General features: G+C 52.7%; 7 protein-coding genes and 1 non-coding gene across 8 annotated transcripts; 4 read left to right on the top strand and 4 right to left on the bottom strand.

The window, feature by feature from the left end:
• Positions 1 to 46: 46 nt before the first annotated feature.
• Positions 47 to 2,464, top strand: PHACADRAFT_209595 (uncharacterized protein; the record flags this gene model as incomplete). The annotated part of the gene is made up of 9 exons (XM_007396336.1): positions 47 to 124; positions 182 to 307; positions 364 to 1,003; positions 1,054 to 1,177; positions 1,233 to 1,376; positions 1,426 to 1,467; positions 1,517 to 1,713; positions 1,774 to 1,959; positions 2,012 to 2,464. The coding sequence occupies 9 exons, from the start codon at positions 47 to 49 to the stop codon at positions 2,137 to 2,139; spliced, it is 1,665 nt and encodes a 554-aa protein (XP_007396398.1). The 3' UTR covers positions 2,140 to 2,464.
• A 28-nt stretch (positions 2,465 to 2,492) lies between these two features.
• PHACADRAFT_162146 (uncharacterized protein) lies at positions 2,493 to 3,304 on the bottom strand (the record flags this gene model as incomplete). Its single annotated transcript, XM_007396335.1, has 6 exons — positions 2,493 to 2,571; positions 2,621 to 2,713; positions 2,765 to 2,899; positions 2,953 to 3,143; positions 3,199 to 3,264; positions 3,293 to 3,304. The coding sequence occupies 6 exons, from the start codon at positions 3,302 to 3,304 to the stop codon at positions 2,493 to 2,495; spliced, it is 576 nt and encodes a 191-aa protein (XP_007396397.1).
• Positions 3,305 to 3,748: 444 nt separating this feature from the next.
• Positions 3,749 to 6,406, bottom strand: PHACADRAFT_122281 (uncharacterized protein). The gene is made up of 13 exons (XM_007396334.1): positions 6,323 to 6,406; positions 6,143 to 6,271; positions 5,865 to 6,092; positions 5,640 to 5,801; positions 5,283 to 5,585; positions 5,162 to 5,233; positions 4,930 to 5,106; positions 4,749 to 4,880; positions 4,491 to 4,695; positions 4,356 to 4,435; positions 4,137 to 4,298; positions 3,974 to 4,087; positions 3,749 to 3,922 (listed from the first exon to the last, which is right to left on the bottom strand). The coding sequence occupies exons 1-13, from the start codon at positions 6,386 to 6,388 to the stop codon at positions 3,794 to 3,796; spliced, it is 1,959 nt and encodes a 652-aa protein (XP_007396396.1). The 5' UTR covers positions 6,389 to 6,406; the 3' UTR covers positions 3,749 to 3,793.
• PHACADRAFT_174269 (uncharacterized protein) lies at positions 6,369 to 8,181 on the top strand (the record flags this gene model as incomplete). The annotated part of the gene is made up of 7 exons (XM_007396333.1): positions 6,369 to 6,415; positions 6,738 to 6,801; positions 6,864 to 7,076; positions 7,131 to 7,211; positions 7,262 to 7,377; positions 7,431 to 7,549; positions 7,604 to 8,181. 7 exons carry the CDS (start codon positions 6,369 to 6,371, stop codon positions 8,050 to 8,052), a joined length of 1,089 nt encoding a protein of 362 aa, XP_007396395.1. The 3' UTR covers positions 8,053 to 8,181.
• Positions 8,182 to 8,559: 378 nt separating this feature from the next.
• Positions 8,560 to 12,091, top strand: PHACADRAFT_257164 (glycoside hydrolase family 31 protein). Its single transcript, XM_007396332.1, has 13 exons — positions 8,560 to 8,880; positions 8,935 to 9,576; positions 9,630 to 9,707; positions 9,760 to 9,864; positions 9,925 to 10,074; positions 10,125 to 10,149; positions 10,203 to 10,293; positions 10,343 to 10,558; positions 10,609 to 10,651; positions 10,706 to 10,945; positions 10,998 to 11,068; positions 11,122 to 11,204; positions 11,257 to 12,091. The coding sequence occupies exons 1-13, from the start codon at positions 8,652 to 8,654 to the stop codon at positions 11,954 to 11,956; spliced, it is 2,673 nt and encodes an 890-aa protein (XP_007396394.1). The 5' UTR covers positions 8,560 to 8,651; the 3' UTR covers positions 11,957 to 12,091.
• Positions 12,092 to 12,145: 54 nt separating this feature from the next.
• PHACADRAFT_t77 lies at positions 12,146 to 12,218 on the top strand. Its single transcript has one exon. It is a non-coding gene; the product is annotated as a tRNA-Phe (tRNA).
• An 80-nt stretch (positions 12,219 to 12,298) lies between these two features.
• On the bottom strand, positions 12,299 to 13,320 carry PHACADRAFT_122275 (uncharacterized protein). The gene is made up of 4 exons (XM_007396331.1): positions 13,039 to 13,320; positions 12,910 to 12,977; positions 12,728 to 12,850; positions 12,299 to 12,672 (listed from the first exon to the last, which is right to left on the bottom strand). The coding sequence occupies exons 1-4, from the start codon at positions 13,298 to 13,300 to the stop codon at positions 12,370 to 12,372; spliced, it is 756 nt and encodes a 251-aa protein (XP_007396393.1). The 5' UTR covers positions 13,301 to 13,320; the 3' UTR covers positions 12,299 to 12,369.
• Positions 13,321 to 13,413: 93 nt separating this feature from the next.
• PHACADRAFT_174265 (uncharacterized protein) lies at positions 13,414 to 17,554 on the bottom strand. Its single transcript, XM_007396330.1, has 8 exons — positions 17,112 to 17,554; positions 16,966 to 17,063; positions 15,816 to 16,913; positions 15,704 to 15,763; positions 15,431 to 15,654; positions 15,042 to 15,379; positions 14,827 to 14,985; positions 13,414 to 14,780 (listed from the first exon to the last, which is right to left on the bottom strand). The coding sequence occupies exons 1-8, from the start codon at positions 17,517 to 17,519 to the stop codon at positions 13,494 to 13,496; spliced, it is 3,672 nt and encodes a 1,223-aa protein (XP_007396392.1). The 5' UTR covers positions 17,520 to 17,554; the 3' UTR covers positions 13,414 to 13,493.
• Positions 17,555 to 17,908: the final 354 nt, after the last annotated feature.

The following is a 17,908-nucleotide window of genomic DNA, read 5'->3' as shown; positions in this document are numbered from 1 at the left end:
GGAGACCGAAGCGAGCGCGCGCGGTGGACACCTCTTGTAGACACTGATGTCGCATACTACGGTAAAACAGCCCGCTGTCCTGACCATTGCCGGTTCAGACAGCAGTGGCGGAGCAGGAATACAGGTTTGTGGTCGGCCAGAGCTCGTTTTGCGCTGGCTCGATCGAGCCATCCCTCTGTAGGCGGACCTCAAGACCTTTACGGCACACTTGTGCTACGGAACTAGCGTCATTGTCGCACTCACCGCACAAAACACGACCGGTGTGCAGGCCGTGCACGCTCTACCACCAGAATTCGTCGAACAACAGGTACGTACAGTTTTCTTCTAGTTTTCTAGACCCGCCTGGCCCTAACTACCATTCAGCTTCGCTCGGTCCTTGACGATGTCGAGATTAAAGCTATGAAAACTGGGATGCTCTTCGACGCTAAGTCCATTCGAGCCGTCGTGCGCATTCTGGAGGCGCACTACGACGGCCGTCCGCTTCCCCTGCTTGTATGCGACCCGGTGTGCGTCTCCACTTCAGGGCACACGCTTCTTCAGGCAGATGCGGTGGAAGTCTTGATCGAGGAGCTCCTTCCCCTGACGTTCCTCGTTACGCCAAACAAATCCGAAGCAGAACTTATGCTGTCTCACCGCGGTCTTCCTTCGAGCATCGAGAGCTTGGAGGACATACTGCGCGCCTCAAGCGACCTCCTCAAACTTGGCCCTCAGGCTGCCCTCCTCAAGGGCGGTCACCTCACCGTCAGCATGGATGACGTCGAGCGGGTCAGCCGGAGCCGACAGAAAATTCGAGTCGTCCGCGACATCTTGTTTGAGGAGAATATGGAAATCCTTCAGGTCGCCGAGAAGGATCTTGCTTCTAAGGAGATAGTAGTCGATGTCCTCCACACTGCATCCGGGACGACGCTTTTCATTCGACCCAGAGTTGATTCGACGAGCACACACGGAACGGGTTGCACGCTCTCGGCTGCTTTAGTATGCGCACTCGCTCGGGGAGAAACAGGTCAGTTATCGCTCCGTACACCGGGAAGGGATAACTGACCATACCACTAGTCGAGACTGCAACGCGAAATGCGACAGTGTTTACTCACCTAGGCATCGAGACTGCTCAGCCCATCGGTGAAGGTTATGGGCCGCTGAACCATATACATAGTCTTACTGTGCGAAGTATCCCTCAGTGCGTTGACTCGGCCACTTCGTCCAGGATGAATACCCAATCGCGATGACTGTAGATCAACATCAAGTAACCCGCACCCGTTCACACGTTTGCTCATCCAAAGCACTTCCGAGATCTGGAAGGAATACGTTGAGCACGAGTTCGTCAAAAAGCTCGCCAGGGGCACTCTTCCTCGAGAAAGCTTCCTCCACTTCATCAAGTCGGACTTCTATCGCGCCCGTCGCTTCCTTTGGCTAATCTCTTTGTAGGCAGGACTACTTGTACCTTCGATACTACGCTCGCGCATATGCGTATGTCTCACGGCTCATTCTTGCACGGTAGCAACTAACATTTTCATAGACTCCTCGCAGCCAAGTCGTCCACCTTCGCTGCGATCAAGACCGCAACTGATACAATCATGAATGTCATTAACGAAGTCGCGACGCACAAAAGCTTCTGCGCAAAATGGGGCATTTCTGAGGAGGAGCTGTCTGCGACGCCCGAGTCACCCGCTACGACTGCCTACGGGGCGTATTTGCTGGACATCGGCCTGCAGGGTCTGTTCCTATTTGCTTGTTCTCGCTTCATCAACGACCGTCGCTGACAGACTGCGCCAGGCGACACGAGCAAGCTCATCGTGGCGTGCGCTGCCTGTCTCTTGGGCTACGGCGAAGTTGGCCTGTGGCTGAAGAAAGAAGCGGAGCGGCCGAGCAGCTGGGTCGTGCTCGAGGGCAACCCGTACAAGCAGTGGATGTATGAGTACGGCGGCGCGGACTACCAGCAAGCTGTGCGCGTCGGCATTGGTGAGAAAGCACGCATGTTTGGCTAGATGAGGTGCTAATTGTCGTATGCCAGAAACAATTGAGGCCATGGCTCAGGAGGACCCGCCATCTCCCGTGAGATTCGAAGAGTGGAAGGGAATTTGGGAGCGCTGCACTCGCCTGGAGAAGGGCTTCTGGGACATGGCGATGAACTTGGCATAGATTGAAAGCAAAAACAGCAGAGAAAGATGTACCTGTAAGGATATGTAACTAGACAGATTAGAATAGATGCAGGTGCCCTATGGTGACGGAGGCGGTGGGGTGAGATCGTCCAGTGAATCATCATCAACTGTAGGCTTGGTCTCTTCAACTTCCACCTCAACTTCTAATTTCGGGCCTCCGAGGTCCAAGGGTATCTCTTCGACTTTGGCTGTCTTCTTGACCCGCTTGGTAACAATCTTCGCGCTTGGGCATAGGCCATTACTCAAGTCACAAGACTCACATTTCGGCCTGACCGGTTGGCATATAGTCTGGCAGTCGACGTGAGAACTATAAAAGCAGCGATGGTGAACAGATCACACCTGTCCAAAGCCGACGAGCCTGTGATTAATCTCTGCGTGTAGCTCCTTGGGTAGCCAGGACTGTAGATTCAAACTAGGCATGAAGTCAGTAACAAGCCAACGAACACATGCGCCAAACGGACCGCGTCTCTTCAGGCGTTTTTGTTGGCGGTTTGTGCCAACCCAATCTGTTTGTAATTCTGTGAACATGCACATCTACACCAATGCCGACATTTCTGAGCAGATATGTTAGTCACCGAAAAGCCATGTGTGAGTTCATGTCTCACATATTCCAGGCGACATGGAGGCACAAGAACGCCATTTTTGGCCCGACTCCAGGAAGGGAGCACAGCTCATCCACGGTCTTCGGGACGTCAGAGTCAAACTCATCTCTCAGCTTCTGCGCAGTCTGCTTGATGTACCTAGCATTCTGAATAAATTGGGCAGGGTGAAATGCAGAGAGACCAGTGCTAACTGAGTTTTCCGCCTCCAGAATCCGACCTTGGCGATGGCATCCGCGATGGCATTTTCATCTGCGCTCAAAATGGCCTCCACTGTTATGGTTCCACCGACGGCCTCGCGCAGCTTCGACACAGCCGCGTCGGTGACCTCATCCTTCGTTTGTGACGAGAGCATGAGAGATATGAGCGTCGAGATGCGACAAGCCTGGCCATGAATGCTGCATTAGACGAATAAAATGTAGACAGGAGCGAAAACGTACCCTCGGGTCGACCTCCTTCACCTGCGCCTGCTCACAGCCCATCGTGTCCACCGGAGCGACAATGTTCTCGCGCATACGCTTGATAGCATCGTACTGCTCCTTCCATCCCGGCGGTGCAGGATGTGGCACAGAAAGAGCCTGCGGGACGGCCTTCTGCTTTCGCGGGGAAGCACTCCGGCGACCCAGTTTTGTCTCGACCTCCGTCGTCTCGGTCTGTTCGACCTTCACGACAGCCTGGTGCGTCCGTCTCGTAGTGGTCTTCTTATTTTCAGTTATTGTAGATAGTTCCTCTTCTTCCTTCACATCCGGCTCGGCTTTGAGTCGTTTGGATCGTCGGGGAGCGGAAGGACCGGGTTCGAAAAGTGTTACGCTAGAGCTGAAGGGACTGGGCTTGCCAATGAGCTCATTGCTAGCAGTCCGCTTCATGCTCAGAGCTAAAGATCGCAAGGATGGCAACGAAAACGTGCTAGTGAACCTCACGAGAGTCTAACGTCTAGCAGCCGGCGTGTGCACTGTGCTACGAAGCCGCGGACAAGATCAACTCGCGCTAGGCGCCTATCGCGTCTCACTATCATGACTGAGAAGCTGCTCTATTTCATGACAAAACGACAGTAGGGAACCACGGGTGAGATCTAGGATTCCACTGCAACTTAGCAGACTCTGTGTGATTATTTCCAACGAAATCAAGCAACTGATCGTTAATGCGGGTCAGACCCTTGACGAGCTGCAACTTAGGTGAGACGCAAGACAGAACAGCGATAGCAAGATTGCATACCTCTATTCTACCTTCGTATCCTTTGTCCGTAGTGCTAGTTCTGGGAATGGCAGTCGATAGGTGTGCGAGGGCGTCCTGTGCTATGCGGAGGTGGTCTTCAACCGACGCCTTTATCTGTCAAGTAGAATGAGAGACAAGTCTCCAATTGTCACCGGAGACATACTTCTTCTATGTTTTCGAGGCTATGATAGAAGTCTTGTAATGAAGGGAGGTTGAAGAGGAGCGCCTCAGGATTGTCTTCTCTAGGAGAACAGAGCCACTTGTAGCGACGCTTGAAGTTGAGACGCATTCGCTCAGGATCTGGTAGCCTTTCGCTTGATATCGTCTGGCACGCATATTCATAAGTCATGAGTCCGGCCAGTTCGTGAGAATCAAAACCTACGGCAAATGAAGCGAGTGACATTGACTGCAGGACGGTCAGGAATTGCGTCTGGAATTCCAATTCGTGTTGTGCGTATGAGTCTATATCTTTTGCTTTAGAGCACACACAACAGCGAGAAAAACTATTTCGTTTCACCTGGAGGGATTATCGGCTTCAATTGATCTAGAGTCTCTAGGTGTCTTTCGAGTATCTGGGCAAGATACCAATAGGCTAATGAACGCTCGTACGCAGCATACAGCTCCTGCTGAAGACCAGTGAGAATGATCTCGCGGGCGGTTGTCAGCTTCCAAACGGCCACAACCAAAGGAAGTGAGTGCAATATTTGGGAAACAGATTCGCCCTAGAGAGCTCTTCAGCGTATGAAGCAGAGAAGAAAGTTGAGTATATGCGTACGGATGCGGCTATATGCTGTATGAGATTGCCGAAGGCATCTTGCAGGAGCTGCCAGTCACGGACAGCCTTCATGAGGTATCGTCGTCTGCGCGGCGGGTTGAACCAGGAGGATTTGATGTAGGTAGGGACAACCTATTATAAAGTCAGCCGACGTTCAAGACCTGAAAGATGATGTAATTACTTCCATGATATGCGACTCCATCTCTTGCAGAGCTAGTGCTCCAGGACCCGTCCACGAGTTGATGAGTACTTCGCATATCGACTCGTAGGACGTCCCAGTAGTTTCCCAGAAGAACCGTTCGATCAGCCACTCCTCATCGTAGTCACCCAGAACAATATGATTATCGATAAATATGTGCTATATGACATGTGAGTGACGTGATTAGTGAGTGTCAGGCTACTGCTACACGCACTTGCGTCAGTGAGCGGAGGTAGGATACTGGTAAGGGCCTGTCTGGTAGCCAAACGCTAAGCAAGCCGTTGACCTGAGAAGCCGTCAGCAAAGACAGCCTTGCAAGCTGAGCTGAGACTTGCCTGCCACGACAGCAGGCTGTGATTTTCCCGTAAATAATTAATGTTCTCCCAGCCATCGAGCATCCGTTCGAGGCTATCCCACACAGAATCTTGGGGAGACAGCTCCAACTCGCGCGTCGGTATGACGGTATGCAGGCGTCGGGAAACGTGTGGGTCGAACGCAGCCACGGCAGGCGAGTCCGCTGGCGGCGTCTCTGGAGGATGAGCGCGCACTCTCCGGAGGATATTGCGCGCGATAGTAACCAGAGGCTTGAGGTCGTCAAGGTGGCCAGTATGCCCCGTGTTGAATAGCTGCAGCAATGTCTGCAAATCACTCTAGTCAGGGTATCGTGCATGCAAGGTGCACGGCACGCGCACCTTCCGAAGCGCGAGTCTGTCCGCAAGAGCATCGATCCACTGCTGCGGGAGGTCCGTGCTGCGGAGCCAAGTGTATGCCCCGTCGAGCTTGTCGATGATGAAGTCAACAGGGACGCCTTCGAGCAGAGTTACCTCGCACTTTTCGCTCTGCCAGTCTTCCATCTGTGGGTAGCCACGGCGGCGTCTCAGCGTCTGTATACTGGAAGAGAGCAGTGGAGAACTGACATCGTACACCCTCTTCTTAGACAGCTCTCGCCAGACGATATCGCAGTCCTTTAACATCGCGAAGACCGCTGGGCGGAGCACGCTCGTAAGGAGCTGCATGGGGCGTGTAGAGTCCTGTGAGTAGAGGTACTCCGGTGGTAATAGGTCGGGGTTGATGTCTTGGAGTGTATGGACGTATAGTAGTGTGTATACTGTCTGTGAAAGCATATTGCCAGCGTACCATCCCATCTAAAGACCGGGGATTAGCAGGGTCAACGCATGAGGGGGCGAAGACTCACTTCACATGCAAAAGATCTGTCTATAATCCAGCAAAGCTCTTCGGGAAGTAAGGGAGTCAGAGGTTCGAACGCAGGACGAGTATTATCCTGCTCTAGTAGCATGCCACTATCCATCCTTGGTTCTCCAATCTATTCATTCGATCTCAAACTAGATCCAAGCTCTGAACAACTATTTCGCACCTCAAAAGCACTCATAGAATCCATTAGCGTGAATCCGGGGGTGAGGATGACGTCCTCAGTGCTCATCTCTGCGCGGATGAGGTCAACATCGAGGTCAACGCGCACGTCCATGAGATGAGTGTTCACCTTTCGCCGCCCGCTGAAAGAGTCCCACAGCATCTTCAAACATATCACCTCCAGGCAAACCCATGGCGTAATCAACATCCATGTCGTCTGGCATCGTCCTCAACGCCGGGGACAGCCTCGGGTCGCACGAGTGAAGCGCTTAGGTTCGCGCGATGAATGGGCGCCCTACAATTCGCGTCGAGTAGGCGCCCTGGCGGGAACCCTTCTCCATCCACATGCTCCTCAATCACTTCCGTGCACCCGCGAGGCGGGCGACGAGGACTTTCTCCTCGACAGCACTGTGCAAGAGTACGGAAGCGGAACCGCGTCGGCGCATCGTATTCTCGGGTATACAGCCCACAGGAACGCCTCACGTAGGTGTGCTTGTTGTTCCGAATATTGTCGCGTCCGTTAAGATAGGCTCTGTGTTATACAGCTGGGAAACTTCCTCGGAGCGCTGCAAAATTGGGTCAAGTTACAGCAAGATACGAGCCCCAACGATATATTGTTATTCTCGATAGTTGGATGGCATTCCTTAACGCTGCCGCAGGACCCGAAGCGGCTCAGTGTCGCGCGCCGAGAAATGCTCGCCGCGTTATTAGCAGTCGGGCTCGATCCCAAAAGGTCGACAATATTCCATCAAGATGAGGCACGGTGATGACAATACTGTTCAGGCGAAGACGTAGAGTGACCATGTTGCTAGAATCCGCACCACACCGAGTTGAGCTGGGTATTCAACTGTATCACTCCAGTGGGGAAGCTTCGTCGAATGACCACTTGGAAGGTGCGCCCAGCGCTTTGAGGAATTGTTGCAGACGGCTGAACCCGTTCCAGTCGCGTCTCGCCACTTCAAGAAATGCGAATGACGAATCCGAAGTCGACGAATCCATGCTGAACACGGGCTTATTCACGTACCCTGTGTTGCAAGCTGCCGACATCTTGCTATACAAGTGATTTTCTTCCATATCTGAACTATCTTTCCTTGCTGAGCGTCCACCATAAGGGCAACACACGTTCCTGTCGGGGAAGATCAAAAGCAGCACATCGAGCTGGCTCGTGACATTGCAGATACCTTCAATCGTCAATTTAGCAAGACGTTTCCTCTTCCCGAATACGTTGCCAGTACGTGTTGCGGCTCTGTCGTCTTATATCATGCTTCGTCTGACATGAAGGCAGCTACCACTCGCCGAGTTCTTTCTCTAAAGGATCCAGCGTCCAAGATGTCAAAGTCATCACCGGATGTATCGTCTCGCATTCTTCTAACTGATACTGAGAAGGAGATACGGAAGAAGATCCGTGGTGCTGTTACTGACTCTGTCACTGGTGTCACTTACGATCCAGTGAATCGTCCGGGGACCTCAAACTTGCTTACTATCCTAGCCGCTTGCACGAATGAAGATATCTACGAGCTTGCAAAACGCTACGAGATCAAAGGCCATGGAGATCTCAAGAATGATGTTGCAGATGCTGTGGTGAAGCTTCTCGAGCAACCGAGAGCCGAGTTCGAGCGGCTTCAGGGCGAGCAGGAGTATCTCAGCCAGGTTGCCAGAGAGGGCGCAGAGAGGGCTACAGCCTATTCGACACTCACGATGCAAGAAGTCAGGAAGTCTGTAGGCCTCACATAGCCAAGATCTAGCACGTTCACACTCGGCATGGCCAGAGTTGTTTTGCCGTGGCAGATATCGATTGCGATTACACCCTACGCAACCAATCTAAATATTTACAAGTTAACGAGGTGGAAAGCGCACTTCCGGGATCGCAGAGTACGGGATCATGCACAATTCTAGCTCCATATTTCTGATGACAGGCCAGCGTTCCGCGCAAGATTCGCTCGCGATCTTTCTCTCCAAGCGATCACTGTACGATGAGCAACGGGGACAGTTCGCCGCGGATGGCGAAGCATGAGCACGCAGATTACTTGCAGAAGATTTGACATCATTGCACTGCGCTCAGCTGACTTCGGAAGATCGCACATTTTGACTCAGAGGCCCGATGCTTCCGTCCGGATGCTGTCTTTCGTCTGGCCAAGGCCATGCATTGTTGGCAAACGGCCTTCGAAGCGAGCCCATCAAGGGGCAGCGGCACGCTTCCTCGCCCGTACGGCATCATGAGACCTGTCCGCCTCATGGTCTGGAAGGCCCAGACGAAGCGCTCACGAACCGTATATTGAGTGCGTCGTTCGAGATGTCGGCCTTCAAGGCTCCGCGCACCCCGCCAGGACGCTATGAGGCCCCTAGGACGCCGTCTGGCAACGTTGGCCGTCCTCTCCGCGAGCCTTGTCTTCGCGAATTATACGGACCCGAATGTCCTGGATGCTTGCCCCGGATACAAGACTACGAATGTGCATACTTCAGGTTCTACCTTAACTGCGGACCTGGTGCTGGCCGGAGAAGCTTGCAATGTTTACGGTTCAGATATCGAGCAGCTCAAGCTTGAAGTCACATACGAGACAAGTGAAGTTTTTGCATTGTTTACGGAGAAGATGGCCAACTAACCCTTGTTTCCAGACACCCGGATTCATGTCAAGATCACCGACCCATCCTCTGATCGTTACGAGGTCCCTGAGTCTGTAGTTCCCCGCCCCGATGCGGACCCCTCGGTCTCTTCTTCGACTGCCGAGATTCGTTTCAACTATACTGCGTCCCCGTTCGCATTCTCCATATACCGCGCCGCGACGCACGAAGTGCTCTTCTCGACCGCGTCGCACCCCATCATTTTCGAGCCACAGTACCTGCGTGTAAAGACGAACCTGCCCGACAACGCGAACATCTACGGCCTAGGCGAGCACACGGACAGCTTCCGGCTCCCAACATTCAACACGACGCGTACGTTCTGGTCGCGCGACGCCTACGGCGTGCCGACAGGAAGCAACCTATACGGGAACCATCCGATTTACTTTGAACACCGCACGACGGGCACGCATGGCGTCTTTTTGCTCAACTCTAACGGCATGGATGTCAAAATCAACGACACGGCCGGGACGAGTCTCGAATACAACGTTATTGGCGGAGTGCTGGACTTTTACTTCCTTGCCGGGAGCACTACAGATCCTGTCGAGGCTGCTCGGCAGTATGCTGAGATTGTCGGCGCGCCTGCTGAGGTGCCATACTGGTCTTTCGGCCTCCACCAGTGTCGCTTCGGCTATCAGAGTACGTTTCCGCACCAGGTATACTATGAAGCCCCGCTGAGAAAAGATTTCCAGACTATTTGGACGTCGCAAACGTGATCGCAAATTATTCCAAAGCGGACATCCCTCTTGAGACAATGTGGACCGACATCGGTAAGCCTTTCGAAGAGCAGCTTCATCAAGAACGTCTGCTAAATGCACATAGACTACATGTACAAACGGCGCATCTTTACTGTCGACCCGGACTACTTCCCGCTTGCGCGGATGCGGGAAATTGTCGACTATCTTCACAGCAATGACCAGCATTACGGTATATCAGGGTTACCTCAGAAAGCTGCAATTCCCGTCGCTGATCCTTCATCTTACCTAGTACTCATGACCGACCCCGCAATCGCATATCTGCCCGGCGGGGGCTATGGGCCCTTTGACCGAGGCACACAGGCTGACATCTGGCTCATGGCTGCTAACGATAGCTCGCCCTTCCTGGGAGCTGTCTGGCCAGGTGTTACTGTCTTTCCAGGTCAGTCATAATATTCTCCGCTTCTACAATATTCGCTTAGCTGGGTCTAGATTGGTTTAGCAACAAGACGCAAGAGTAAGCAGACCACAGCAGTGTAAAATCTGCGATGGCTTACACAATCTTGTTAGTTATTGGACAAATGAGTTCCAGCTCTTCTACGATCCTCAGAGCGGCCTTGACATCGACGGCGCTTGGATCGACATGAATGAGCCTTCCAGCGTAAGCACCTCAGTATCTACCACACATCTCGTACTGATACGTCTCATAGTTCTGTAATTATCCTTGCACAGACCCTTTCGAACAGGCCCAAGAGCAGGACCTTCCACCAGCTCGGACCAGCTCTCCTCCTGATCCAAACGCACCCATGCCATGGGGTAGCCAGAAGCGGAAGCGGGTGGACCACAGTGGAGATGACCTCCAAAATCCGCTGTATGCTATCCAAAACGATGCTGGATCTGGTGCTCTGTCTGACCGTACCGCTTACGTGAGTTTCGCCACAGTTCCTAAGTCTGTTCTTTATTGACGCTGCTGTAGGTTGATGCTAAGCATGCTAACGGTTTGGTTGAGTACGACACACGTAAGATGATATTTTCTTAATTCTGTGTACAATACTGAAAGCTCTGCATTTCAGATAACCTGTATGGGACCATGATGTCCACTGCGACGCACAACGCGATGCTTGCCCGCCGACCGGGGCTGCGTACGCTCGTTATCACGCGGTCAACATTCGCAGGCGCAGGTGCTCACGTCGGCAAGTGGCTCGGTGACAATTTCAGCGACTGGGACCACTATCGCAATTCTATCGCTGGCATCCTTGGGATGGCGAGTATCTTCCACGTGCCCATGGTAGGTGCGGATATCTGTGGATACGGTGAGCTTCAGATTTTTGGCAAGCGGAGTAGGAGTGCTGAAAGGGCATGTAGCGGAGAACACGACTGAGACGCTTTGCGCGCGATGGGCTATGCTTGGAGCCTTTTATCCCTTCATGAGGAATGTAAGTCCGAAATGCTCAGACCTTGCGAGCATGTACATTGACTGCTTGCCTAGCACAATGCAGACACATCTATCAGCCAAGAATTTTACCTCTGGCCCACCGTCGCTCAGGCTGCACGCAACGTTCTGGATATCAGGTAGGCCTGAACACAAGTCTCCAACTAGGCTTCCCTCACCAACTGCATGTAGGTACCGCTTGATGGACTACATCTATACTGCATTCCACCAGGCTCATGAAGATGGGACGCCCGTACTCAACCCGCTGTGGTACAAATACCCGGAGGACCCTGCGACATTCCCCATCGACCTGCAGTTCTTCTTCGGCGACTCGATCCTCGTCTCGCCCGTCACCGAAGAGAATTCGACATCTGTCACGGCGTACTTCCCGAAGGACACCTTCTACGACTTCCTTACGCTTGCACCGTTTGAGGGCACAGGTGCGAACATGACACTGAGCGGCATCAACTTCACGAGCATCCCAGTGCATATCAAGGGTGGCGCGGTGCTGCCTCTGCGCGAGAAGGGCACGATGACAACGACACAGCTGCGCGAGACGGACTTCGAGCTCGTCGTTGCTCCGGACGCCAGTGGCGAAGCGTCAGGCTCGCTGTATGCGGACGACGGTGTCTCAATCACGCCCGCGACGTCGACATCTGTGTCCTTCAGCTACCAGAACGGCACTCTGGCGGTCGCTGGCGAGTTTGGGTATTCCATGGGTGTTAACGTATCGCGCGTTCGCTTCCTTGGCGTCGTTTCTGCGCCAACGACAGTGAAGGCCAACGGACAGACGGTACAGAGCGGGGCCATCTCGTATGACAAAGATTCTCAGGTTTTGGACGTGACTTTGGACACTCCGTTTAATGAGGGCTTCACTGTTCAGCATTCGTAGATGTGCTGCTTCTCTGTATATCCGCCATCTGTTGCGTACTCAAACTTAGCATGTGCGTCTTCTCTACGGATTTGCGAATTGCGATGGGCACGACCGTCGAGCCGTCCACCGCGGTCGCAATGTTTCCAAGTTTCCCATGCTGGGACAGATTACAACTGCTATGATCATTAACACACTTTTTACATGCAAGCCGAGATAGCTCAGCTGGGAGAGCAACAGACTGAAGTTCTGGAGGTCGCGTGTTCAATCCACGCTCTTGGCATTTTTTCGCCCCCGTTAAGGGCACAACGCCGCGCAAGGTTAAACTGTTTACAGTTTTTTTTTTTGGTTCGATGGAGCAGACAACATCCATATCAAAATATCTGGATTACAAATTGACAGCTATGGTACAATTCCTCAAGATTTTTGACACCTCAAAATGGTTTCTTTCCCGTTGCAATGAAAATTGACACTTCTCGACCATGCATCTTCGCTTTAGTCGCAGGCGTGAACAAGAAGTCGCTTAGGCCGCTCTCTTCGAAGACACCGCGAATCTCGCTCTCAGCGAACCCACCTCTATGCGCAACGATGTGCTTGTAGTGTTCCGGGGTCACATCTTGACCTTGTTCGTCCTTCATAATGTCGACGATAAGCAGCGAGCCTCCAGGCTTGAGAAAGGATGTTAGCAGTTTTGTCGTATCCGTGGTCGACGAGAAGTGATGGTATGACATAGAGCACTGTAGCATAGGCGGTGTCAGGAACACTAGTACCACTCATAACAGATCTCCCTACCGTGATTAGGTCGAATTTGACCCCTTCGAATTCGTCGCCGTTTCCCTTGATCTCAACGCATACAGCTCGCATTTCCTCGGGTGATATGCCTTGGTTGGACACGCGAGTGTTGTATTGGTCAACCTACCATCGTCGCACATTTCAGACGCCGCGCCGTTACGGGCTGAAAGCACGGCACGTACCATTCCTTGACTTATGTCCACGCCTAGGATGGACTTCACGTAAGGCGAGAGCTCACGCGAGAGAGCACCTGACGGACGACAGAGTTTAGGTCTATATCTCTTCCGTGCGCCGTTATGAGCTGTACTGACCTGTACCGCAAGCATAATCCATCACCGTGGTGTGCTCTTCGTCGAACAAAGATGGATGTGTCTTGATCATGGCTTCACGCAGTCGGCGCGCCAGTTCTTGTACATCTTGTCTGGCATCGTATTGCTGAGCGGTAGCATCATAATGCTTCTGGTTCTCGCCAGCATAATCATGCGTATGATTATGGTTGTGATTGTGGCCCACATGTCCATGAGCATGGTCTGCGTGCTCAGTAATTGGTGCATCTGCGCGTTCTTCAGACATGGTGGCGGTTACTAGCAAAGAGTGTCGCGTCGATGCATACAGCTGGACCGGGCAGTATCAAACCCAGCAAACAGAACGTCAAATGGTCTAGACTCCTTGCTTCTTCTACATTGCTTTGCATAAGTAGTGAATGATATAACATTTGGTATCCAGTGGATCGGGTATACTAATGCTACATGCGTGGACGATATCGCTATCTCAGAGACAAACAGCCCCCGAACTTCTTCCTGGCAATAGTGTCAAGTTGTTCCTTGACATGACGGAAAGCCTTCCACCACGCACGTCCGGTGAACTCAGACGCACTGGTTCTGCATTCATCCTCGTCATCATCAGCAAACTCCTCCCATGGTGAGAAATGCCTCCGCAGAAGCACAAGCCACCATTTCATGATAGCCACAGCCTTCTCAACTCCTGAGTCTGTCGAGCGCGTGCCGTCTACACACTGCACAAGAAACTTGGCGAAGAACTGTATGTCTTTCTCGTTCGGTGGATGCTCCTTGAAGCGGTCGACCCACGCTCCGATGACATTTTGCACATCGCCCGTTCGCGTAAAGTATAGCTTCTCGCCTTTCACGTTGCCTTGCTGCTTCAGCGTCGGTGGGATTGGATGATTGGCTTGTGGCGGCGGCGGTCGCGGCACCACAACACCGCCTTCGAATGGACGTGCGCGAGAAACCGGTTTGAGGACCTTCTTTTGGCCCCCTAGGGCGAGACCAGGCCCACCGGATACGTTACGTTGCCTTGCGAACGCCAGCTGCTCTCGTTGCAGGTCAACCGGCAATACCACGAAGACGGCCGGGTCCAATCCCAGTTTATTAAGTTCACTCTCGCTGATATTAAGCTGGGTTGGAGGTGGTTGCTTTGCGAAGAGCTTGTTCTTCGTCGGCGACATGCTAGCTCGGCTTCTCGGAGCTAACTGGCGTGCAATGCGCTTCACGCTAGCACTCTTGACTGTGGTTTTCTTCTGGTCCTCCACCGGCACGGAGACAGCCCGAGCAGGTTTCGGGGCTTCTGCAACGTCTGGTACCTTAGAACGTCGTTTGTACTCAGCTTCGAGTTCCTGGCGGACGTCTTCGGGCAGTTCCTGAAGCACAGACATATCAACTTGAGAAAAAGAAGGTAAGTCCAGGTTGTATCGTATAGGAGCAGGAGAATTTTTCGACGGCGGCTCTACTTCGACAATCTCCTGCGAGGCGACAGCCGCTTCATCGGCGTTAGTTTCAGCCTCCTTCGCCGGAATTGGCACTGGTCTGAAGGGAAGCAGTGCTTGACCCTCCTCGATGGCAATGACAGCAGAGGATGACTCCAATTTTTGGATCTGAATGCCAATTCCTCGAAGTTCTTTGGGGTTAATGTTGAAACTCCTGAGTAACTTCCAGGCGTGCTCGCCAATAATCTTCGGGTCGCTGATCGCGCGGTTACCTGGAGCAATCATTTGGACTTGCTTGGTGAATGACACGCACATGCCATGCCCCATGAACTGTAAAGGGTGAGTTAAATGTGACGCAAATGACCTCGGCACTCACTTTCGGGGCCTCCACCGGAGTTGCCGGATCTCGCTTGAGGACCTTGAGAGTTAAGGAACGGCCACGCATGTCGATCTCGTTGAGACGCCTCGACACCTCCCCCGCAAGTTGAAATATGAAGGTTTCGACCTGCTCATTATTGTCGAAGCGGATGCCATACTGCAGACATGTGGGGCTAAGGTCAAATGACAATAGAAAACTCAATCAGAACACACATTAATGTCGCATGAAACACTTTTTCGCGGCTTGTCTGACTCGAGCTTCCTACGGTCAATACCACGGAGAGCATTGTACAGTGTCTCGCCGGTACCCTTGCCGAGCGCATCGCAGAGAACAGCTTTACTTTTCTTGCTCAGTTCTCCAAGGTTCGTCGTACCAAGCTTCTCCTGGGCCTTCTGGTGCGTGGCGTGTCCAAAGCCATGGAGGGCGTCAATATCGAGGGGTTCCATGAACTCAGCAATGTCAGCAGCCTGGAGATGGAATGAGCCGCCGGGCTTCGCTCGACGAGTTGCTAGCCGGGCAAGCATAATGTTGTGGGAAATTCCTATACTGACTGGAACAGATATCAGTGTGTCAGCAGCAAAGATATGGCTGGAAGATCTACCTTCACAGCCACTGGTTTTCTTCGCTTGAGCACGGATAGCTTCCGCAAAATCCTTCGCAGGATCCGTGGTAATGATATCGGTACCTTTGCTCAGAGAAATTTCGTTTCGGATGCGCCGCACACTGCTTGTCGCGTCGATTATAGCCTCGTCTACAGAAACTGCTTGAAGATCATCGGCGTGTGCCATAAGAATTGTGTAGAATTGTAGCGATAGTTGTTTGTACCTAGCAGGATGATCAGATATATTTTGACTTCAGTACCGTAGCGACCAACTTCTGGAACTCGTAAGGCATGGTTTGCAGCTCGGGGCACAATTTCTGAGCTTGCTGCAAACTAAATCTCGAGTTAGGCCGGTGTATGATTCGACTAATACGGGTGCACACACCTCATTCCGCTCCGTACGCCGAACTGTCGAGCCTCGTAGCTCGCACTGGCTATTTCACTGGTGCTAGACTGTCCGCCCTGATTGCCTTGCGAATGACAAACAACAAGTGGTTTGCCTCGAAGGTGTGGGCGGTCTACCAGACCAGCGGAAACGAAGAAGCTGTCGAAGTCGCAGTGCATGATGACCCGGTCCTGATCGGTGTCGATAGCTTTTTCTTTACCCTTCCCGCCCTTTTTCCTGATAAGCTGCGCGTCCTTCATACTAATATCCCCCGTTGGATCAGCAGCCCATCCTTTCCTATCCATGTTCTCCTGCATGATTTTCGAGACCGACTGCGAGCTGCTGTAACCGTCGACTAATGTTCCCATAGTGATGATCGTACCGTCTTCTGCTCGTTCCTGGGCCTCAGCAACTAAGCTACGCAACTCAGCCTTCCATGTCGATAGGTGATGCAGGCGAGAGTTTCGATAGTATCCTTCGATGAAGTCCGGTGCTACGGAGGTGTGCGCCGCACGCCACGTCGGGTCGGCCATAGCTCGTTGTGCAGCAACGTTGGTTTTGTCCGCAGCATAGCCCGGGATTCTTTTTGCTTCCTCTGGCGTTGCAGGATCGGTCATATATGAAGGGCGACCAGGCGAACTGCCTGCAAATTTCGAATCTTGTGGGGTTTGCGGAGGCGTTGATGGTCCAGACGCTGAAACGAGACCTGCTGAAGCAGCTGTATGCGCTGCTTCTGGGTACACAGTGAGCGTGAGCTTTTTCGGAGACACGGAGGGCCCGGCGATACGAGCGGACGGCGTGGAGGTGATTATATGCGCTCCATCATATGGACTGGCTGTGGCAGAATGTTGCTTGCTTTGCGGTAGCTGAGATGCCGGCTTGGAGCTGGGGGCAACGAAACCGTGTAAGAGCGATTTCTGTGCGGTCTGTCTTCCTTGAGATGCCTCTATCCGCTCTCCAGGTTTGAAGATGAAATCATGCCACGGGAGCAGAAAGCCTGCCTCGACGCTCCGGACGAGCCACTCTGGCCTGACCACTTTCATATGCTGGAACTCCTTGACCTTCGCTGGAGTTAGAGAGCAGGTGATTATATGCGTACTAAACTGCCTCGTAAGGAAGTAAGTGAGTAAGGAGTAGAAGAGCTACATACACAAGGCTCTTCTTGTCTAGGTATGCGTGGTATATGCCGTCATGTTGAATGATAAGCTGGCGCAGGTCCTGAACAGAGGGCTGTGTCCATCCGTTGATCTGAAAGAGCCTCAGCAACCGCAACCAGTGGAGAGAAGCGTCACGCACATATATCTGCAGGCCACTGAATATCCGGCTTCTAATTACTGAAGGGCTCCCTTTGGTGCCCATCTCAGCATTCTGAACTTGCAGCTTCGCACGCTTTCGATGCATATACTCGCCGAAGCCGCCGAAACTCGACGCGCCGTAAATATCTGACTGCATATACGCGGCCGCCTCACTGTTCTCATCCACAAGAGCAAGTTTAGAGCTGGGCTTTCTGACTCCCTCATCTCTGGGGCTGGGGGACCGAGGTCTCTTCCGGTTCGGTTGAGTGGCTTCTTGCTCTTCGTCCAGTAAACGTGGGGTTGTTTCGGATGCTCGAACAGGCCGGGGAATGTCGTCTGGTAACTCAGCTTTGTTCAAGAAAGCAATAAATTCCGAGTCATCGTCCTTCCAGTAGTCGGACGACGACATGACGGCTGACTGAAGATGAAGGCAAATTGCAAAGGCGGAAGCCGCTCACAAAATCAGACGCCCGACTGCACGACGCGTTACTGTCACGAACTGCGGGACCGCGAGTGTCACGCTCGTTCTGCTACCTCTGTTCGGAACAGGCCATCCCGTAAGTAAAGCCACGTCAACGGCAGCGTCCATCATGCAAAAGACTGGAGCGATTGTAAACCTTTGTAAACGAGTCGCGCTATACATATCCGGCCGGTCTCAGAGTGTGGCAACGGCGTGCTCCTTGACGCTCATCATCCCTCGTCATGATGCCCGATGCATCTCTTATCCTCCGACGTTCACGTACCCCAACCGCCGCAGTCCATCCAAGAGGCTTTACTCGAAACAAGTGACCTGCAGCA

Source organism: Phanerochaete carnosa, assembly GCF_000300595.1.
Source record: "Phanerochaete carnosa HHB-10118-sp unplaced genomic scaffold PHACAscaffold_5, whole genome shotgun sequence".
Classification (NCBI taxonomy): domain Eukaryota; kingdom Fungi; phylum Basidiomycota; class Agaricomycetes; order Polyporales; family Phanerochaetaceae; genus Phanerochaete; species Phanerochaete carnosa.
The sequence above is the reverse complement of the archived record's forward strand: the minus strand, read 5'-3'. Positions and strand labels throughout refer to the sequence as shown.